General features: G+C 39.2%; 1 protein-coding gene and 1 pseudogene across 2 annotated transcripts; both read left to right on the forward strand.

Annotated features, from left to right (window-relative positions):
• The first annotated feature begins 196 nt into the window (after window positions 1-196).
• LOC125496769 (uncharacterized) lies at window positions 197-5,479 on the forward strand (annotated as a pseudogene).
• A 340-nt stretch (window positions 5,480-5,819) lies between these two features.
• On the forward strand, window positions 5,820-12,131 carry LOC104890746 (hypothetical protein). Of its 2 annotated transcripts, XM_048641766.2 has the most exons (7): window positions 5,820-6,199; window positions 6,650-6,818; window positions 8,491-8,612; window positions 8,703-9,021; window positions 10,053-10,114; window positions 10,620-10,701; window positions 11,637-12,131. In XM_048641766.2, exons 3-7 carry the CDS (start codon window positions 8,547-8,549, stop codon window positions 11,723-11,725), a joined length of 618 nt encoding a protein of 205 aa, XP_048497723.2. In that variant the 5' UTR covers window positions 5,820-6,199; window positions 6,650-6,818; window positions 8,491-8,546; the 3' UTR covers window positions 11,726-12,131. The 2 variants fall into 2 exon arrangements, with proteins under 2 accessions (XP_048497723.2, XP_010674628.3); XM_010676326.4 differs by lacking the exon at window positions 6,650-6,818 and having other exon boundaries at window positions 5,822-6,199.
• The last annotated feature ends 6,861 nt before the right edge of the window (window positions 12,132-18,992 follow it).

Genomic DNA, 18,992 nt, shown 5'->3' on the forward strand with positions numbered 1-18,992 from the left:
GAACATGCATCAAAGATAGCAAGGCATCAACGAAAACTTATAATTGAAGAGAAACGAAGTTCTGGTAATAAATTAATCTATTAGAAATATTACATGTTTATACTATTTCAGTTTTGGCATAGTATGATCATAAATATATATATACGTTGTGACAAACTAACATCACATATTGTCGCATGAAATAGGCGTCTACGCCATGTCCACTGTCAACGAAGTTATACAACCTATGAGATTATGTAGTTCATTTAGATCAAAGACACGTGTTATCCGAAGTAAGCAAGTCCTTCAATCGGTTTCAAAGAGAATAATTCCAGGTATGTTATAGTAAATATTAATTAACTAATACAGCACCATAAATAGTAGGCAGATAACTTATACAGTTATTAAACTTCTTTGTTTATGCATTAAAAACAAATAGTTTGTATACAGATGACAATGATGTTGAAGGAAATGATATGCATGTTGACAGCAATTTAAATTCAATGCGCGAGCAGAAACAATTGGTCCAGGTATAAGTCATGCAGTAAAGCATATATTATTTTGGTATATTCTTTGTTATATCGTGTTTTTTTTTAACTCAATTTTTAAATAAGAACACATGTAAATCCTATAACGCATACGTATCATATATGCTTTTTGTAGAGGCATCTAATGATGGTGACATTGCAGTCAATGGTGCGTTATTAGACTTACATATTATACTATCATGTTAAGAAGTTCATATAAAACACTATTTAAAGTTATAATTGTTTCTTTACTGTAGAAGGTTATTCAGATTTGGGAGACCACCTGTGTTTGCGAGTTCTGTGGAGCACAAATGTGGTTTGGTGAACGAGTAAACAAGCGAAATAAGAGTGGAAGACCAAAGTTTGGGATGTGTTGCATGCAAGGAAAAGTGCAATTACCTTTACTTAAGCGTCCACCCCAACTTTTGGAAGATCTATTGAAGAAGAGACATAGTAGAAGTGCGCACTTCCTTGATAATATTAGGGTATAACATGATGTATTCTTCACTTCTATGGGAGGTAGAATAATTGCACCAACTACTCATGGGCTGGTCCATATACATACAAGATTGGAGGTCAAAATCATCACCTGATAGGCAGTTTGTTGCCGAACGATGGAGCACGTCCTAAATTCTCTCAACTATACATATATGACATGAAGAAGAGGTTCAGAATAGGATGAGTGCGGCAAGGTATCGTGCTATTTTACTGCAAATATTTGAACATGTTATTGTGTTTAAATGTAATATATACATCCTCATTCATAATAAAGCAATGCTAACGTTTGAACGTACTATATTGCTTCAGTTCTAAAGACCCAAATAAATTTGAAGATCGTGTCGTTGCACAATTGAAGGATATGATTGATCAGCATAACCCATTGGCCAAGAGTTTTAGAATGGCTAGAGATCGTTTCGAATCAAACAACGGCGAAGACTTAAAACTTAGGCTAATTGGAAGAAGGGATTCTGATGGAAGGACTTATAACCTTCCAACAACATCCGAAGTGGCCGCGCTTATAGTTGGAGACATTGATACAGCAGATAAGAGGGATGTAGTAGTCCAAAGGAAAAATGGAAGATTAAGGCAGATATCTGAGCTTCACCCATCGTATTTACCGTTACAATATCCACTGATTTTCCCATATGGGGAAGATGGATATCGAGTAGATGTTATGCATAGAGACAAGACCGCATCAAGTAGTTCTACGAATAAAAGAGAACGACTTACTATGCGTGAGTGGTTTGCATACAGAATGCAAGATCGTGAACATGAAGCTGATACTTTGTTATTATGTCGTCGGTTGTATCAACAATTTTTGGTTGACGGCTACACTATGATTGAGGCAGAGAGGCTCTCCTTTCTAAAGAATAACCAACAAAGTTTAAGATCAGATAATGTGAAGAATTTAAGAGGGGCTGTGGAAAGAGGTGATACAGAGGGATCTTCCAATGGCAATCGCATTGTTATACCAGCGTCATTCACAGGTGGACATAGCTACATGAGAGAGAACTATCAGGATGCAATGGCAATTTGTAGATGGTATGGTTATCCAGATCTGTTTATAACCTTTACGTGTAATGCTAAATGGCCAGAAATAAGCAGATTCGTTCAAAAAAGGGGACTTAGACCCGAGGACAGACCGGATATCATCTGTCGAGTCTTTAAAATGAAGCTCGACCAATTGGTTAAAGACTTAAAGGAGAATGAGATATTTGGCCGAGTTAAAGCTGGTACGTATAAATCAAATTGGTATAATGATGCTGATTTCTACATCTTTTTCTCATCTTAATATATATTCTTATTGAATTAATTGAATTTCATACTACTTTACAAAACTTACACATTCAAGATTAGTTGGTCTACTTATAAGGTTGTTCAAATAATGATACATACATATTTCTTCTTTCTCCAGTTGTTTATACAGTTGAGTTTCAAAAGCGTGGCCTTCCGCATGCTCATATACTTCTTTTCCTGCACCCCGCTGACAAATATCCACAGGCAAGCGATATTGACAAGATTATATGCGCTGAGTTACCAGATCCAATTGAGGATCCGGATTTATATGAGACTGTTACGGAAATGATGCTACATGGTCCATGTGGTCCCTCCAACACTAATGCACCTTGCATGGATCAAAAAAGTGCACAAAGCATTTTCCTAAAAGATTTATTGACGAAACAAAGGTTGATGAGGAAGGATATCCAGTTTATAGAAGAAGAGATAACGGAATCTCGGTTGAGAAAAACGGAGTGCATCTTGATAATAGGTTTGTTGTTCCTTATAATCCACAACTGCTTCGTAAGTATCGTGCCCATATAAACGTTGAATGGTGCAATCAATCCAGATCGATAAAGTATTTGTTCAAGTACATAAATAAGGGTTACGATAGAGTAACGACTGCTGCTTATCAAAACAAAAATAGCAGCGATGATCCACAAAAGATTGATGAGATTAAAATGTATTACGACTGCCGTTACATATCTGCTTGTGAGGCAGTGTGGAGGATATATGGATTTCCTATTCACCATCGAACCCCTGCTGTTGAGAGATTGAGTTTCCATCTACCTGGGGAGCAAACGGTTGTCTACACTGACCAGATGGACGTGGAAGATGTACTTGATAGACCTAATGTTGATAAGACAAAGTTTTTATCGTGGATGGAATGCAACCAAAAGTATGAAGAAGCAAGACAGTTGACGTATGTAGAGTTCCCCACAAAATTTGTTTGGAAACAACCTACGCGAGAATGGGCACCTAGGTCGAAAGGTTTCTCACTTGGCAGGGTATACCATGTCGCTCCAGGTTCTGGTGAGAAATACTATCTAAGAACGCTCCTTAATTTTGCAAAGGTCCGACGTGCTACGAGGATATAAGAACTGTTGATGGTTCAGTGTATCCAACCTTCAAAGAAGCTTGCTATGCAAGGGGGCTGCTTGATGACGACAAGGAATACATAGACGCCATAACAGAGGCAAGCTTTAGAGAAACGGGGCATTATCTAAGGAATCTGTTTTGCATGTTACTTATGTCTGGTAGCTTATCTAAACCAGAAGACATATGGGAAAAAACATGGCACCTACTATCTGATGACATTCTATATAAACAACGTCGTATTCATAAAAACAAAGGTACATGCTACAGTACTATGCATACTTACTTTTTTTTATCGCTTACTTGCATGTTTAATAATTGTGCAACGAAAAAAAGATCACGATGACATATATGAAGGCATCTAATATTAAATCTTCTCTATCGCTTGCAGATTTAACTCTAACTGATGAACAAATTCAACGTTTGCACTGGCAGATATTGAAGCTAAACTTCAAAGTAATGGAGTAGTCTTCGAAAATTCAGTGAGATGCCATTTCCAGATGAATTAGTCGTGTTTGAAGGTCAAAATAAGCTAATAGCGGATGAGCTTTCATATGACATACCCTCCTTAATTCAAGAATATGACAAACTATTTCCCTGTCTAACCGAAGAACAACTAATGGTTTTCAACGAAATAATGCACTCTGTTAATGGCCAATCAGGAGGTGTGTTTTTTGTATACGGATATGGAGGACGGGTAAGACATACATTTGGAGGACATTGTGTGCTGCAATTAGGAAGATGGGTGAAATTGTTTTGCCAGTAGCATCAAGTGGAATTGCGTCCCTACTTCTTCCAAAAGGTCGAACCGCCCATTCAAGGTTCGGGCTTCCACTCAATGTTTGTGAAAACTCTACGTGTGTAGCTATTAGGCCTGGTTCTGACTTAGCTGCATTGCTCATGAGAACAAAGCTAATTATCTGGGATGAAGCACCAATGATGCACAAATATTGCTTTGAAGCACTTGATAGGAGTTTAAAGGACATTATGCAAGCTGTTGATCGAGATAATTTGCATCGACCATTTGGAGGTAAAGTTGTTGTCTTTGGTGGTGATTTAAGACAGATTCTGCCTGTTATACCCAAGGGTACAGGCAAGATATAGTATTTGCGACCTTGAACTCTTCGTTTCTATGGGATTCATGTAAGGTTTTGAAGTTGACACGCAATATGAGACTTCAATCATGTTCTTCTTCGTCTACCGCTAATGAAATAAGGGACTTCTCAGAATGGATACTAAGCGTTGGGATGGCAGAGCTGGAGGGCCCAATGATGGAGAAGTCGATATTGAAATCACTGAAGATATTCTTATAGACGGTGGAGATGACCCCATATCATCGATTGTCGACAGCACATACCCTTCACTCACTGATCACCTTTGGGAAGCCAAATACTTCCAAGAAAGAGCAATTTAGCTCCAACTAATGAAATAGTTGAGAAGGTAAATGATCATGTGTTGTCCACAATTCCAGGTGATGAGAAAATTTACTTGAGTTGTGATGCAATTAGTAAAGATGAAGGGAACTCAGGGCTCATGATATATATTCTACTGAATTCTTAAACACAATAAAGTGCTCAGGCCTGCCAAATCATAGTATTAAGTTAAAAGTTGGTGCGCTATCATGTTGCTTCGTAATATTGATCAGACATCTGGATTGTGTAATGGCACGAGGCTGGTAGTCAAGCATTTAGGCAATCGAGTGATTGAAGCTACTGTCATTTCAGGGAGCAATGTTGGTGACAAGGTATTCATCCCACGAATGACACTAACACCGTCTGACTCAACAAAATTTCCTATCAGATTTCAAAGACGACAATTTCCTTTGATGTGTGTTTTGCCATGACAATAAATAAAAGTCAAGGACAATCATTGTCGCACGTCGGTTTGTATTTACCGAGGCCTGTTTTCAGCCATGGTCAGCTATATGTCGCTATTTCCCGAGTCACGAGCAAAAAAGGACTTAAAATTCTGATTTGTGATAAAGAGAATAATGTGTGCAAAACAACCACAAATGTTGTTTACAAGGAAGTGTTCCAAAATGTATAACTTCATACACATTTTTGTAATGTTTGTTAATATAACTTTTACTTATTCTTTCATTACAATATTTGTTGTCTGCTATTGGTTTCATTGAAAATTCTGTTTTATTAAGCAAATCACTTCCCGTGCATTTTTGCACGGGTTCCAAAACTAGTTGAATTAATAATGTAATGGTGGACCATGTGATAGGGACATGAGAGGATAAAAAGGGGAAAAAAATTTCAAATAAGGAATAAAGTAAAAGAGAAAAAATCTTTTGGAAACGCACCTAAACGGAAAGAATGAATTAGGAAATGGAGGGAATATATCATAATACTTTTTTTTTAATCTATGGAATCACATATATCTTACTTTTTTGTTTTTTCTAATCTCTATCCTCTCCTCTCCAAATAATTTTATGCCATAATGTTGCAATAACAACAAACAAGACTTGCAATTAAAACGAGTTTTTTATATCTCCAAGTCCAACAAAAAATAAAAACAAAATCGGAAGAAAAAAAAAACTTGATAATTTCCTAGAGGAAAAATCACTCCCAAGAAATTTTTTAAGCAAAAAGAGAAGAGAAAACTCTTTTTCCTAACCCTCAATTTCAGTCTACAACTCTCTCTCTCTATTTCCATCTTCAAAAAGTTGACAAATTATCACACTCAGTTTCGTAATTCATCAAATTACTCCCCCCAATTCGAGGGATAGATATAAAGAGTGAGCGAAAAGGAGCGCTTGCAACTTCAAACTTTTTGGAGGAGATAGGCAACTCGAATCTTCCGAAAATTTGAAGGTTTGTTTTGTATTAACTCTAATATAAGCTTTAAGATTACAAGTTTGGATCTTTCACTAATTTGAGGGAGAATTCATAATATCAGTAGTGAATAATTTTTGTTAATTTTACATGGGTAAGCTTAAAAAATATCAATTTTGATACTCCACTTGTTTGTATGGCGTAAATTTTCAATCTTTTCTTTGCTTCTTAACTCTTTGTGACAGATTATGTGTCCTGAAAAATGAATATGTTTATTCAAACTTAGAGCTCAATTTATATTGTTGGTTTATGTCAGTGATTATATATGACTCAGCCCTCATTGACAGTGAATTACATATTAATGCAGCTATGCAATACAAAACAATTGCAGTACTCCTTAAGAATTTCATGTGTTAGAAACTGAGTTATGGATTGATATTAGTAATGCTGTAGTGGAAGATAGTGACTTGTTTGGGTATCTGAATGCAGGGGACCTAGGAACTTAAGGTGTTCAGTGTACATCAATTACTGAAAATGGAATAATAGAAATTTGAGCTCCTTTATACATTTTGCGAATGGTGTTTTTGATGATTTGGTCTAAGATGGATTATTTTTTATGAAATAATTTGCAAGGATTGAGAAGCGTGTTCGAGATATGGTATTCTTTGTTATTGTTTCTTATTACGGGGCGTTTGGTTCAAATAATTGGAATGGAATTTATGGGTATGGATTGGAATTTATTAATTTTCTTTAGTTGTTTGGTCCACTCAATGTAAAGTGAATTGGGATCTCAATCCATAGAGTGGTGGCCTGGTGGGTATGAGATTCGATGGGTTTAGTATGGATTTAAGTTAACTCGATCTAACAGCTATCTGATTATGAATTTATGATAGTATCACATCTGTTTCATCCCATTCCAAAACCTTCAATCAAAAAGCCCCCTTAGCTTTGGTGGGCATCATTTACCCTTTTAGCCACTAGTATTTAGCTACTTTCTGGATTGATTTGAAATGATTGGGATGCTTATAGGCTCATTATTAGTTGTTTCCATATAGAGGTATAACTGGCACTTGAATGGACAAAAAATTGATTTTGGTCTAACTCATGTTCTGAGATTTGATTGATTTGAACAAGCAACAGATTGTTCATCATTTGTATATATATTCTCGTTTGCAATAGTCATGTGGGGTGCTAATATGCTATAGTGGGAATAATCAATTAATGTTTACTTGTAGCATATTACTATTGGGAAAATGTTGGCTACAAAAATGTTTCCAGTGCCAGTGATATGGAAGGTTGTGGTAGATTTGGAAGGTGGATATTGTGCTCGCTGTCAGATATGCCTAGCTAGGATTTTTAATTTTGTTGTGATAGGAGCTTGGCTAGGATTTTTATTTACAAGGAGCTTATTCTCTATTTCTCTTGAAATTGTATTTGGTTAGTGGTGGAATGGCTTATTGAGCTAATCAGCTTTGGGCTCAAAAGTCTTGGTTAGCCATTGGTCAGTTACCAATGTCATGAGGTGTTGCAACTTGTAACTCATGGTTTTCTAGGAATATTGATGGTCATGAGCCAATTATCTCTGTTCTACTAATGAATGTCTTGCTTCATCAAATCATTCTCTGAGGTTTTGGATTGATGATTTGCCTTGCTCAATTCTTGGTTTTGCTGATATTCGTTCTGGATATATAGTAATATTTATACATATGCGATCACAGAAATAGTTTAGTCTCCTTAGAAGGCAGTGCTTTTTAGGTTGGTACTATCAGGTTTTAAGTCTTATGCTAGAATTTGCAGTCAGGTCAAAACCCCATATAACAAACAAGGATGATATTTTTTTGTGATTATACAACTAATATGGTAAGTAATAAACTTGTTGCAGGCCCAATGATGAACCAAAAACTCTTTCATACTTGCTTTAAAGCTCTAAGCCTCTCTCCTCTTTGAGTGAGCCAATGTTATCCCTGTTATGGTGTTTGTGTAGTATTTTTACTTCAATTTGCAGGTTTTTTTTGTTATACTATTTGTGAGCTTTCTTATTTCTTTTAAGACATATCTTCCCTCTGATTTTTTGTGTATATTTCGTTTTCCTAAATCAATCATGGGGACCCAAGTGGCCAAGTGTTAGTATTACATCATTTTTATGCTAGCTGAGATTACAAGATAGCAGAAATGTTTTGACATGAGGGTTTCATTCTTCCAGAAAATTGTGTTCTAAAATAGCTTATTGCTTCTAAAGTGTAGTATATCATTTTGGTATCTTTTTGTTGTGAATTTTTTCTTTTTGGGTACATGAATTTTAGTTTTGCAACTGATTGGCTTTGCTGTAGGAACAAGACTTAAGAGGTTAGATTATCCAGTTCACTTTGCACTGGAGGATTCTGAGATGTCTCATCATTTGTTACGACCAAATGACTTGCGTGGCTCATCAATAGATCCCTTGGGCAGAGATGTAAGTACTTACTTTTCAAGTAGTAGCAATACTTATTACTCATTGGCTATTCGGATTATGATATGCTCACATGTGTTTTGTTCATTGTAGGTAGTGCCCATGCGGCCGAGAGCCTATGGATTGGATGATATTCCAGGTTTTGTGACACGGAGTGATCCTCTAATAGGTGGGTTGACACCAGAATTGAGTGCTAGAGGCTACCCTTCTTCCCTTGAAGACTCCATTCTAATTAGTCAAAGGCGAGATGTTCCTTTAGGAATCAGTTCTGTGCTTCCTGGCAATCCAGATATTATCTACGAGAGACCGGAATCTCAGCGAAGGGTTGATGGCATCTCTTTGCATGAAAGGGAATCCAACATTCTTTATGTTGATGGGCTTCCCACTGACTGTACCAGAAGGGAAGTTGGTCGTATCCTTTCAATATGCTAACTTTATTATGTCTTTGTTTTCATGGACATTTTTATACTTCCTCCGTTTCAATTTAGTTGTGACACTTTTACAATTACGGACTCATAGGCAATTTTTGGAGAAGGGAGAGATAGAGGGAAGTTATTACCCAAAATGAAAGTATCACAACTAATTTGAAACTTCCTAAAATAGAAAGTGTCACAACTAAATTGAGATGGAGGAAGTACTTATAATTGTCAAGAATTCTTTTTGTTGTTCGTAATATTATTAAGGGCCTTGCTTGATGCGGGGTTGATTATACCCTATGTTCGACTGGACTCGACCGCAAGTGTCAAAGACAGATGCCGTATTTGGCAATTTTATAGAACTTCTGCGTGGTATGTGTATGTGGGGTTGATTATACCCTATGTTTTGAGTGTATGTGCTGAGTGGAACTTGTCCTGTGCTATGTAACTGATGTCCTATGGATGGCAAATGTTTACAAGCTCTTCCAAAGTTTAAGTAATGTCTTTATGCTTTGTAACTAAATTTAGTTCACTTGCTGATGGAGTTATGGGAAAAGATAAGGAGAATTAGGTAAGAGAGGCCAGTCTATACAGTCTCCACTCTCCACCATCATAACACATCATATGAACATTGAGATGAAAATCTCTGTTTGGTCTCTGATCGAGCTTGCAGTCTGTCATTGGAATTAAATGTTATCAATGCTGGTTCTCGAATGAAAGCCTTAGTCATCCAAATGAAGTTGGAAAGTTTGTATAGATCAGGGTTAGATGTTTTTTTTGTGGGTGTACTAGAGAGAATACAAGAACAATCTAGAAATCTATAAAAAGAAACAAAAGTATATTTGACAAATGTGTTTTAAATTTCTAAATCATGCAATATCTTGATTCATATAAAAATAATAATACTCTTAAATACAAAAAAAAAAGGTCGTGTAAAACTGTTCTGTAAGGTTCTCAAATTGGTTTTGTTCCTTTAGGCTTTATTCTTCATCTTCATAACTTGCCTTTCCTTGACTTGCGACCATAGATATCTTTCGTCCTTTTATAGGTTTTAAAGATATCAGAGTGATACACAAGGAACCAAGACGGGTAAGGTTTCCTTCTCTTCATCAGAAAAACTCTTTATCTGAACATATCTGAATATAGGCACTTACAAAATGAAGTTATTGGCCAGTTTGATCTTTGCCAGAACTTACTAGTATCTATTTTTCTGTACCTGAACTTCCTTGTAGTTGTCAATTGGATTTTGTATCACTTAACCAAACATTATTTTTCAGAAACAAAGTTTCTTAAGGTGATATTATGAAAAAGCATGGCTATAATGAAGAAGTTATTGCTAAGTGCAAAGGCTTATACCTTCCTTTCATCTGGAAGCCAGGAAGATAAAGGACAAAAGTGTAAATAAGAAACTTATATTTTGTTTAAAGAATAGATTAACATCGCTGTAGTAGTTATGATTCCATGCGTTTCCTCTGTTATTTATGGGTTAACACGCATTAAAAATAGTAAAACAAAACATGTGTTGCTGCTAGTGGTGTTGAAAAAAATTTCTCCTTTTTTTTCCTAAAAATTTTCTTTGATATTTACACTTCAGACTGGAGACAAGGCAATGGTTATGTGCTTCGTTGAATTTAATGATTCAAAATGTGCACTTACAGCTATGGAAGCGCTTCAAGGTTAGATCTGATTTTCCTTATCTGCTCATTGTCTCCTCATTATCTTTTGTATTTGTCATGAGATGTACTATAAATTTCCCTCATAAATGTTTATTTCTCAATCACTTCGCTTGGGATACTTGAGGCTTTAACATCGTGATGTTTCAACCCACTTGTTTATTGTTTTTCTAAAATTGATCTATATGTGAGGTGCATTAAGGGGCTATCCTCATCGTCCCAACCAATCCTAGGTCTAGCTAGGACATTGACAGGCAACTACAAGGTGCACATGGGGAGCACCCCCTCTTCTCTCGATTTTTTTGCATTTCTCGTGTTCCTCCTTTAACCCCCCCCCCCCCCCCCCCAACCCCCTTCAGATTACCTTTTGCAATAAAATGAAGTCCAAGATATATGCAAGGCCTTCTACAAAATAATGTGTGCCTCAGGTGTGTGATGTACTTGCCTTCACTCGGCACCTCGGGCCTTGGAACAGGAAAACCTTTGTGCCTTCACTTGTCGAATGGCTCATCTTTCACGAGGCAGATAATGGATTTTGCCTCACTAGTCAATAGTCACTAGATTTTTTGAGTTTTCTCATCAAGTGGGAAGTGAAAAAATGAAGATAAATTTATCAATCAAGAAATGGGAGGAACAGGCTGGAACCCTGGAAAGGTGCGAAAGGACTGATTATTTGCTTGACTTTCTCCTAAGTCCTCGTCATCATTCTCCCTCAATTAATGAAAGATAGTTCTTCCTTTTTTTTCCCTGATCATGCTTATAAGTTGTAGACAGTTCCATGATGATGTCTCAATTGATAGGCGATAATCCAAGTACATGAAGTAATTTGAGGAGTTGACAGTTGATATTAAGATGTTAAGTTGCATATCATTTCTAGGGTTTATTCATTTTGTTCATTATCTTTCAGACTTCTCCTAATCTTTGATATATTTTTGCAGGCTACAAATTTGATGATAAGAAACCTGATTCCTCCATTTTAAGGATCCATTTTGCACATTTTCCTTTCCGTCTTCCTTCTGTAGCATGACCGTAAGCACGGAGATTCAAATGAGCAATGCTCTTATAGATCGAGCTCACCATGTTGCAATGCACCGGATTAGGCCTCCAGTCAAGTTCACCTATGCGAGACGCAAGAAAGGGAATGATCACAAGAAGGATTAGAGTTTGTTATTTGTGGTTAAGGGTAATGATTGTAAATAGGTGAGTGGGGGGAAAAATAGTCTGCCAATTCTGTTAGAGTAAAGATGAGGTGTCCTCTGTTGGTTATGGGCAGGGGTTGGAAATAAAAAGGGAAGGAGAAGAGAGAGAAAGATATCCAGAAAAGTATTGAGTAGAATATTGGGAGAGTGTGAGCCTCTCGAAAGCTCACGTTTGTTGTTTGTCTCTTTTTGCTAGTTACTCAATACAATCTCTGCTCTCTCTATTTTGTGTGATCTGTCTCTGTTTATGATACTAACTGAACTGAGGTAGTGAGATCATTGCAAGTGGTATCAGAGCACCGATCATGGCACCGGTAAACACTTCGCTGAGGTTGGATATGGTGGAAGAGAGATTGGCTAACCTTGACCTGTCGATCGCAGCAAAGGTGGATGCAGCGGTGGATAGAGCCATCGCAGCGGCAATTTCGGCTATGCGCGGCACCTTGTCGGAGCAAATTAAGGAGGGGCACGCTGAGGTGTCCAAGAAATTGGGGGAAGACATGGAAGCGGTGGTGGTGCGTTTGGAAGAGAGGTTGGGTAGAACCAGAGAGAATCAAGGGTTGGAGGTTAATAAATTGAGGGAAAATCAATTGAAGTTACAAGAGGAGGTGCGTACGGTGGTAACAAATCTCCAAAACCAGATTCAAACAGAGGGTAACTCGAATAATTTCACTGAGATGGCGGCGACGGGTGGACTTAACGGAGGAAACGAGGGGTATGGGGCTTTCCAAGCCACGGAATCGGGGTTCGTAGGTAGTCAGGGTGGTGGACCACACCGAGGAAATGGGCCCGGTGGTGGAATATGGCGATACCGGAAGTTAGATATGCCCATATTTGATGGAACCGATCCTGACGGGTGGATCTTGCGCGTGGAGCGCTACTTTTCGTTTTACAGGTTGTCGAATGAAGAACGGCTAGAGGCCGCGGTGGTAGCGATGGAAGGAGCCGCCCTTCGATGGTGGCAGTGGGAGAACAAGCGCCACCCGATCCGGCTATGGGAAGATTTTAAAGGATTTGTTCTTCGACAATTCCGGCCGGAACATGCCGGTTCATTGTATGAACAGTGGCTGGCGACGGCCCAGACCACCACGGTGCCGGAATATAAGAGGAAGTTCATTGAGATGGCTGCTCCCTTAGAGCGCATACCTGAGACTCTTTTAATGGGTCAGTTCATAAATGGGTTGAGGGAGGAAATTAAGGCTGAGTTGAGATTATTGGGCCCAGTTAATTTGGAGCAGGCTATGGAGATGGCTAGCAGAATAGAAGAGAAAAACAGGGTGATGGGCTTAGGGCCTAAGAAGCCTTATGGGGGTTATTTGAAAACTGGGCCAAATGGAGGGTCAATTAGAATGGGAGGAGCAGCTGCCTCCACGTATTCTTATGGGGGATCCACAAATCCGGTTAACACTAAAGCATGGGCGACCGATTCCCAATCTTCGTTTTCCTCACCCAAGTCCACCATCACTCCGACGAAATCGATGCCGGAGGTCCGGCGACTCAGTGACCGCGAGTTACAAGAAAAAAGGGCCAAGGGATTATGTTTTAAGTGCGATGAAAAGTGGGGAATCGGGCATCGTTGTCGTAGGAAGGAGATGAGTGTAATTTTGCTAGAGGGAGACGAGGAGGATTACACCGACGAACCGGAGACGGAGCCGCCGCCCTCACCACCGGCAGACCTAACCACCGAGGTATCTCTAAACTCTGTAATTGGAATTGCTAGTCCAAAAACACTGAAATTGGTGGGTAAAATTGGTGAATCAGAAGTAATCGTAATGATTGACCCCGGAGCTACGCATAATTTCATCTCATTGTTGGCTGTGGAAAAATTGGGAATTGAGGTGTTTGGGTCAGGAGGATTTGGAGTATCGTTAGGCAACGGAGAGGCCATTAGGGGGTCAGGAATATGTAAACAAGTTCGGTTGGTGTTGAACGGGGATGTGGAGGTGCTGGAGGATTTTTTACCACTTGAACTTGGAAATTCCGATGTGATTCTTGGGGTCCAGTGGCTCGAAAAATTAGGAGCGGTAGTCACCAATTGGAAAACACAAGTTATGGAGTATAAGGCGGAGGGGAAGGTGGTTCGTTTAAGGGGGGATCCTACGTTGGCAAGGTCTCGGGTTTCTTTACAAGCCATGATCCGAACTCTACAAAAGGAAGGAGGAGGGTTCTGGGTGGAAATTAACCATGTCCAGAAAAGGGAGGTAGAGGAACAAACTGAGGACAGGGAAGTGCAACCAGAGGGATTGGAGGGAATCCTCACAGAATTTCAGGGGGTGTTTGCCACACCAGAAGGTTTACCGCCTCACCGGGGGCACGAGCATTCGATACTGCTTAAAGAAGGTAGTGACCCGGTTAGTGTGAGACCTTACCGATACCCACAATTTCAGAAGGATGAAATTGAGAAACTCATCCAAGAGATGTTGGCAGCTAAAATTATAGTGCCTTCGACAAGCCCGTTTTCGAGCCCAGTTCTTCTAGTGAAAAAAAAAGATGGGTCGTGGAGGTTTTGTGTGGATTATCGGGCCCTCAACAAGGAAACCGTTCCGGACAAATACCCAATACCGGTTATTGACGAATTGTTGGATGAATTACATGGGTCAGTAATTTTTTCGAAGTTGGATTTAAAGGCCGGGTATCACCAAATCCGGGTCAGACCTGAGGATACTCATAAAACAGCCTTTCGCACACATGAGGGCCATTATGAGTTTTTGGTGATGCCGTTTGGGCTCACTAATGCTCCGGCAACGTTTCAATCTCTTATGAATGAGATTTTTCGGCCTCTTTTGAGGAAGTTTGTTCTGGTTTTCTTCGACGACATATTGATTTACAGCCGGAGTGAGGAGGAACACCACACACATTTACGGGAAGTTTTGGGAATATTAGAGCAGCAGCAGTTATTTGCAAACTTCAAGAAATGTGAGTTCTGGAAAACGGAAGTCGCTTATTTGGGTCACGTAATCTCACAGGCTGGTGTTTCGGTGGATATGGAGAAAGTCAAGGCCATGTTGGAGTGGGAAGAGCCGAAGAATCTCAGGGAGTTGCGGGGGTTTCTCGGTCTCACGGGATACTATAGAAAATTCATTGCCAAGTACGCTATGATAGCAAGACCACTAACTGATCAGCTTCGCAAGGATAGTTTCGGGTGGAATGCCCTGGCAGCGGATGCTTTTCAGCAACTTAAGGAGGCAATGACCCAGCCTCCGGTGTTGGCTATGCCCGAGTTTGACAAGCCGTTTGTGGTTGAGACCGATGCTTCGGGATATGGGTTGGGGGCAGTGCTTATGCAAGCAGGGAGGCCCATTGCGTTTTATAGTAAAACATTGGGCATTCGTTTCCAGCAGAAATCGATCTACGAGAAGGAGTTAATGGCAATTTGTCTAGCCGTGCAAAAGTGGAAACATTATCTCTTGGGCAGGAGATTTATAATACGAACTGATCAACAGAGTTTGAAGTTCATGGCCCAACAACGTGAAATTGGAGCAGATTTCCAGAGATGGGTAAGTAAACTTATTGGGTTCGATTTTGAAATACAATTTAAGCCGGGTGCATCCAATCGTGTGGCTGACGCGTTATCGCGAAAGAAGAACAGTGAAGGGGAATTGGGGGTGATGGTCAGTGTACAAGGGATGGATTGGGAAGTGTTGGAGGGGGAAATTGCAGGAGATAACCTGCTAAGGCAGATTAGGGAAGATCTGATGCTCCAGCAGCGAGAACATAAGGGATTTAGTGTGGTCAATAACCGGCTCTTGTACAAAGGGAGGTTAGTTATTCCTTCCAACTCATCTTTCATCCCTCAATTATTGCATGCGTACCACGACTCACCCACTGGAGGTCATGGTGGAGAACTTAAAACATATCTGCGTATGATGACGGAGTGGTATTGGGTGGGTATGCGGAGAGCAGTAACGGAGTATGTAAAGCAATGTGGCGTTTGCCAGAGAAATAAAGTGTCGCAACAGCATCCAGCAGGACTCTTACAGCCTCTTCCTTTGCCCTCTCAGATTTGGGATGATATTACGATGGATTTCATCGAGGGACTACCGTTGTCAAAAGGGGTTGATACGATATTGGTGGTGGTAGACCGGTTGTCGAAGTATGTACATTTCATTGGATTACGACATCCGTTCTCGGCGGTGACTGTGGCTCAGATTTTTATCCGGGAGATAGTGCGGTTGCATGGGTTTCCAACGTCGATTGTATCAGATAGGGACCGAATTTTTTTGAGTAATTTCTGGAAGGAACTGTTCAGGCTGCAGGGCACAACACTTAAGCATAGTACAGCTTATCATCCCCAAACGGATGGCCAGACGGAAGTGGTTAACAAAGGGCTCGAAACTTATTTACGTTGCTTTGTAGCTGGCCACCCGAAAACATGGGCACAATGGCTTCCATGGGCCGAATTCTCTCATAATACTTCTGTGCATCAGTCCACCAAGATGACTCCGTTTAAGGTGGTCTATGGGCGAGACCCTCCGCATTTGTTGAGGCTAGGCCGGGGACATACACCAGTTAATTCCCTAGAAGAGTTGCTACAGGAAAGGGATGCCTTGTTGGATGACTTACATTTCCATCTGACAAGAGCTCAACAATTAATGAAGCAAGCTGCAGATACTAAGCGACGTGATGAGCAATTTGCGATAGGTGACAGGGTTTTTTTAAAGTTACAACCTTATCGGCAACGCTCCTTGGCCAAGAGACCATTTGAGAAGCTAGCTGCGCGCTTCTATGGGCCATTTGAGGTACAGCAGAAAATTGGTGCAGTGGCGTACCGCCTCCTCCTGCCACCTGAGAGTAAAATCCATCCGGTTTTTCATGTATCACAGCTCAAACGGGTCGTGGGGGATCTGCCAGTAGGGGACGTTATTCCACCTCATTTGACTCCAGACCTGGAATTGGTCGTGGAACCAGAAGCTGTAATGGATGTCAGGGAGGTTGTGTTGGGAAGCTCGGTGAAGCTGGAGGCATTGATCAAATGGCAAGGGCTGCCAGAGTTTGAGGCTACATGGGAAGATGTTGAGTTGGTCTCGGCTCGTTTTCCATCCTTCCACCTTGGGGACAAGGTGAGTCTTTGGGGGCGGGGTAATGCAATGCACCGGATTAGGCCTCCAGTCAAGTTCACCTATGCGAGACGCAAGAAAGGGAATGATCACAAGAAGGATTAGAGTTTGTTATTTGTGGTTAAGGGTAATGATTGTAAATAGGTGAGTGGGGGGAAAAATAGTCTGCCAATTCTGTTAGAGTAAAGATGAGGTGTCCTCTGTTGGTTATGGGCAGGGTTGGAAATAAAAAGGGAAGGAGAAGAGAGAGAAAGATATCCAGAAAAGTATTGAGTAGAATATTGGGAGAGTGTGAGCCTCTCGAAAGCTCACGTTTGTTGTTTGTCTCTTTTTGCTAGTTACTCAATACAATCTCTGCTCTCTCTATTTTGTGTGATCTGTCTCTGTTTATGATACTAACTGAACTGAGGTAGTGAGATCATTGCACATGTTTCTTCGTACTGCAAAATCTAGCCATGTAACTATATTTAGTGAGGCACATAGGAGTTCTTTACTCTGCCTGAATTTGCGACGTAGCAGTCTAAATTTTTTTACTTTTTTTTTTATAGAAATTCAACTTTTTCATGTAGTAATCTATTGTAGCTTCATTATATATGGTAATATGATGAATGAAAATGGAAGAATGGTTTAACAAACAGACTGAAAGTTGCCACCCATTTTGAGGGAGTACTGACAAAGGCAACTATTTTCAATGGTTTGTGTGTTTCCAGTCTGCTATCTTCAAGTGAGTTTTGCTGTATAACTCTGAGTTCTGGGCCATGGGAAATTAATATTATGTAACAGCTGTTTGGTTAATTCAGAATACAGTATTATAAGAGTCAAACCGTGTCATTTTCGTTTGTAGATCTTTTTCTGATATAAAGATTGTTGTTGCAGCATCCTGGCAAACACACCCCCAACGACCATTGCCTGACTAACAAGCAATCTATGTGGTGTTCTTGTCGGTATGTATTTTTTTGTATAAAAACTTAAGGGAAACTTTCCATGATAGCATTGAGGTTTAGTGAAATAACCAAAAATTCCAATGTTTTAGGAATTCTTCATGTACCCTTACTAATAAGTCAAAATTGTCAACAACTATCTAATAAATATCACTTTTCATAAACAATTACCTAATATAAAACTTTTTTAATTCAACCACCTAATATAGCTATTCCGTCAGCATAACGCTACCAAAACCGTTAACTTTTGAATTTTCCGTCAACTTTTCGAAAATCCCCAATTACATGAACACTAATTTCAATCATTTCAAGAAACTCCATTTTGATGAACCTTAATTTCATCGATTTTTCCACAAATTTCAATTTATAAACCCAGATTTCATTAATTCCCAAAAACCCCAATTTATAAACCCAAATTTCATTAATTTCTACTTAAGGAAAATTAATGAAATCCCCAATTACTTAACAAATAAGGGTTTAGAAATTGGGGTTTTTGGGAAATTAATGAAATATGGGTTTATAAATTGGGATTTGGGGGAAAATTGATGAAATTAAGATTTATTAAAATGGGGTTTGAAATGGTTAAAGTTAGGGTTCATGTAATTGGGGATTTTCGAAAAGTTAACGGAAAATTCAGAAGTTAACAGTTTTGGTAGTGTTATATTGACGGAATAGCTGTATTAGGTAGTTGAATTAAAAAAGTTTTATATTAGGTAGTTGTTTATAAAAAGTGATATATATTAGGTAGTTGTTGACAATTTTAGCTACTAATAATGATCTTTTGAGATGTTATCTTTCTTGCCCTCTTACTATACTTTCTATTGTCTACTTCTATTTTCAATTATATTTTTCTTTCGACGATCGTTGTCGTAAATCTTTCCTCCCTAGTTCCCTAATTTATAGTTTGAGCTCAACCTAAATCCAATTCAAAACCCTAAATCGAACCCATAATAAATCCAGGTTTTCGATGAGTATAAGCGGATAAGATGATGCGATTGAAAGACGTTTTCTATCCCTTTTCTCTAATTTCAGTAGTGTGTTGTCAAAGGATAAGGTACTTTGAGTGATTTTCAAATATTAAGGGTATTTTGGCTCCT

This window comes from Beta vulgaris, chromosome 4, assembly GCF_026745355.1.
Source record: "Beta vulgaris subsp. vulgaris cultivar EL10 chromosome 4, EL10.2, whole genome shotgun sequence".
Lineage (NCBI taxonomy): Eukaryota > Viridiplantae > Streptophyta > Magnoliopsida > Caryophyllales > Amaranthaceae > Beta > Beta vulgaris.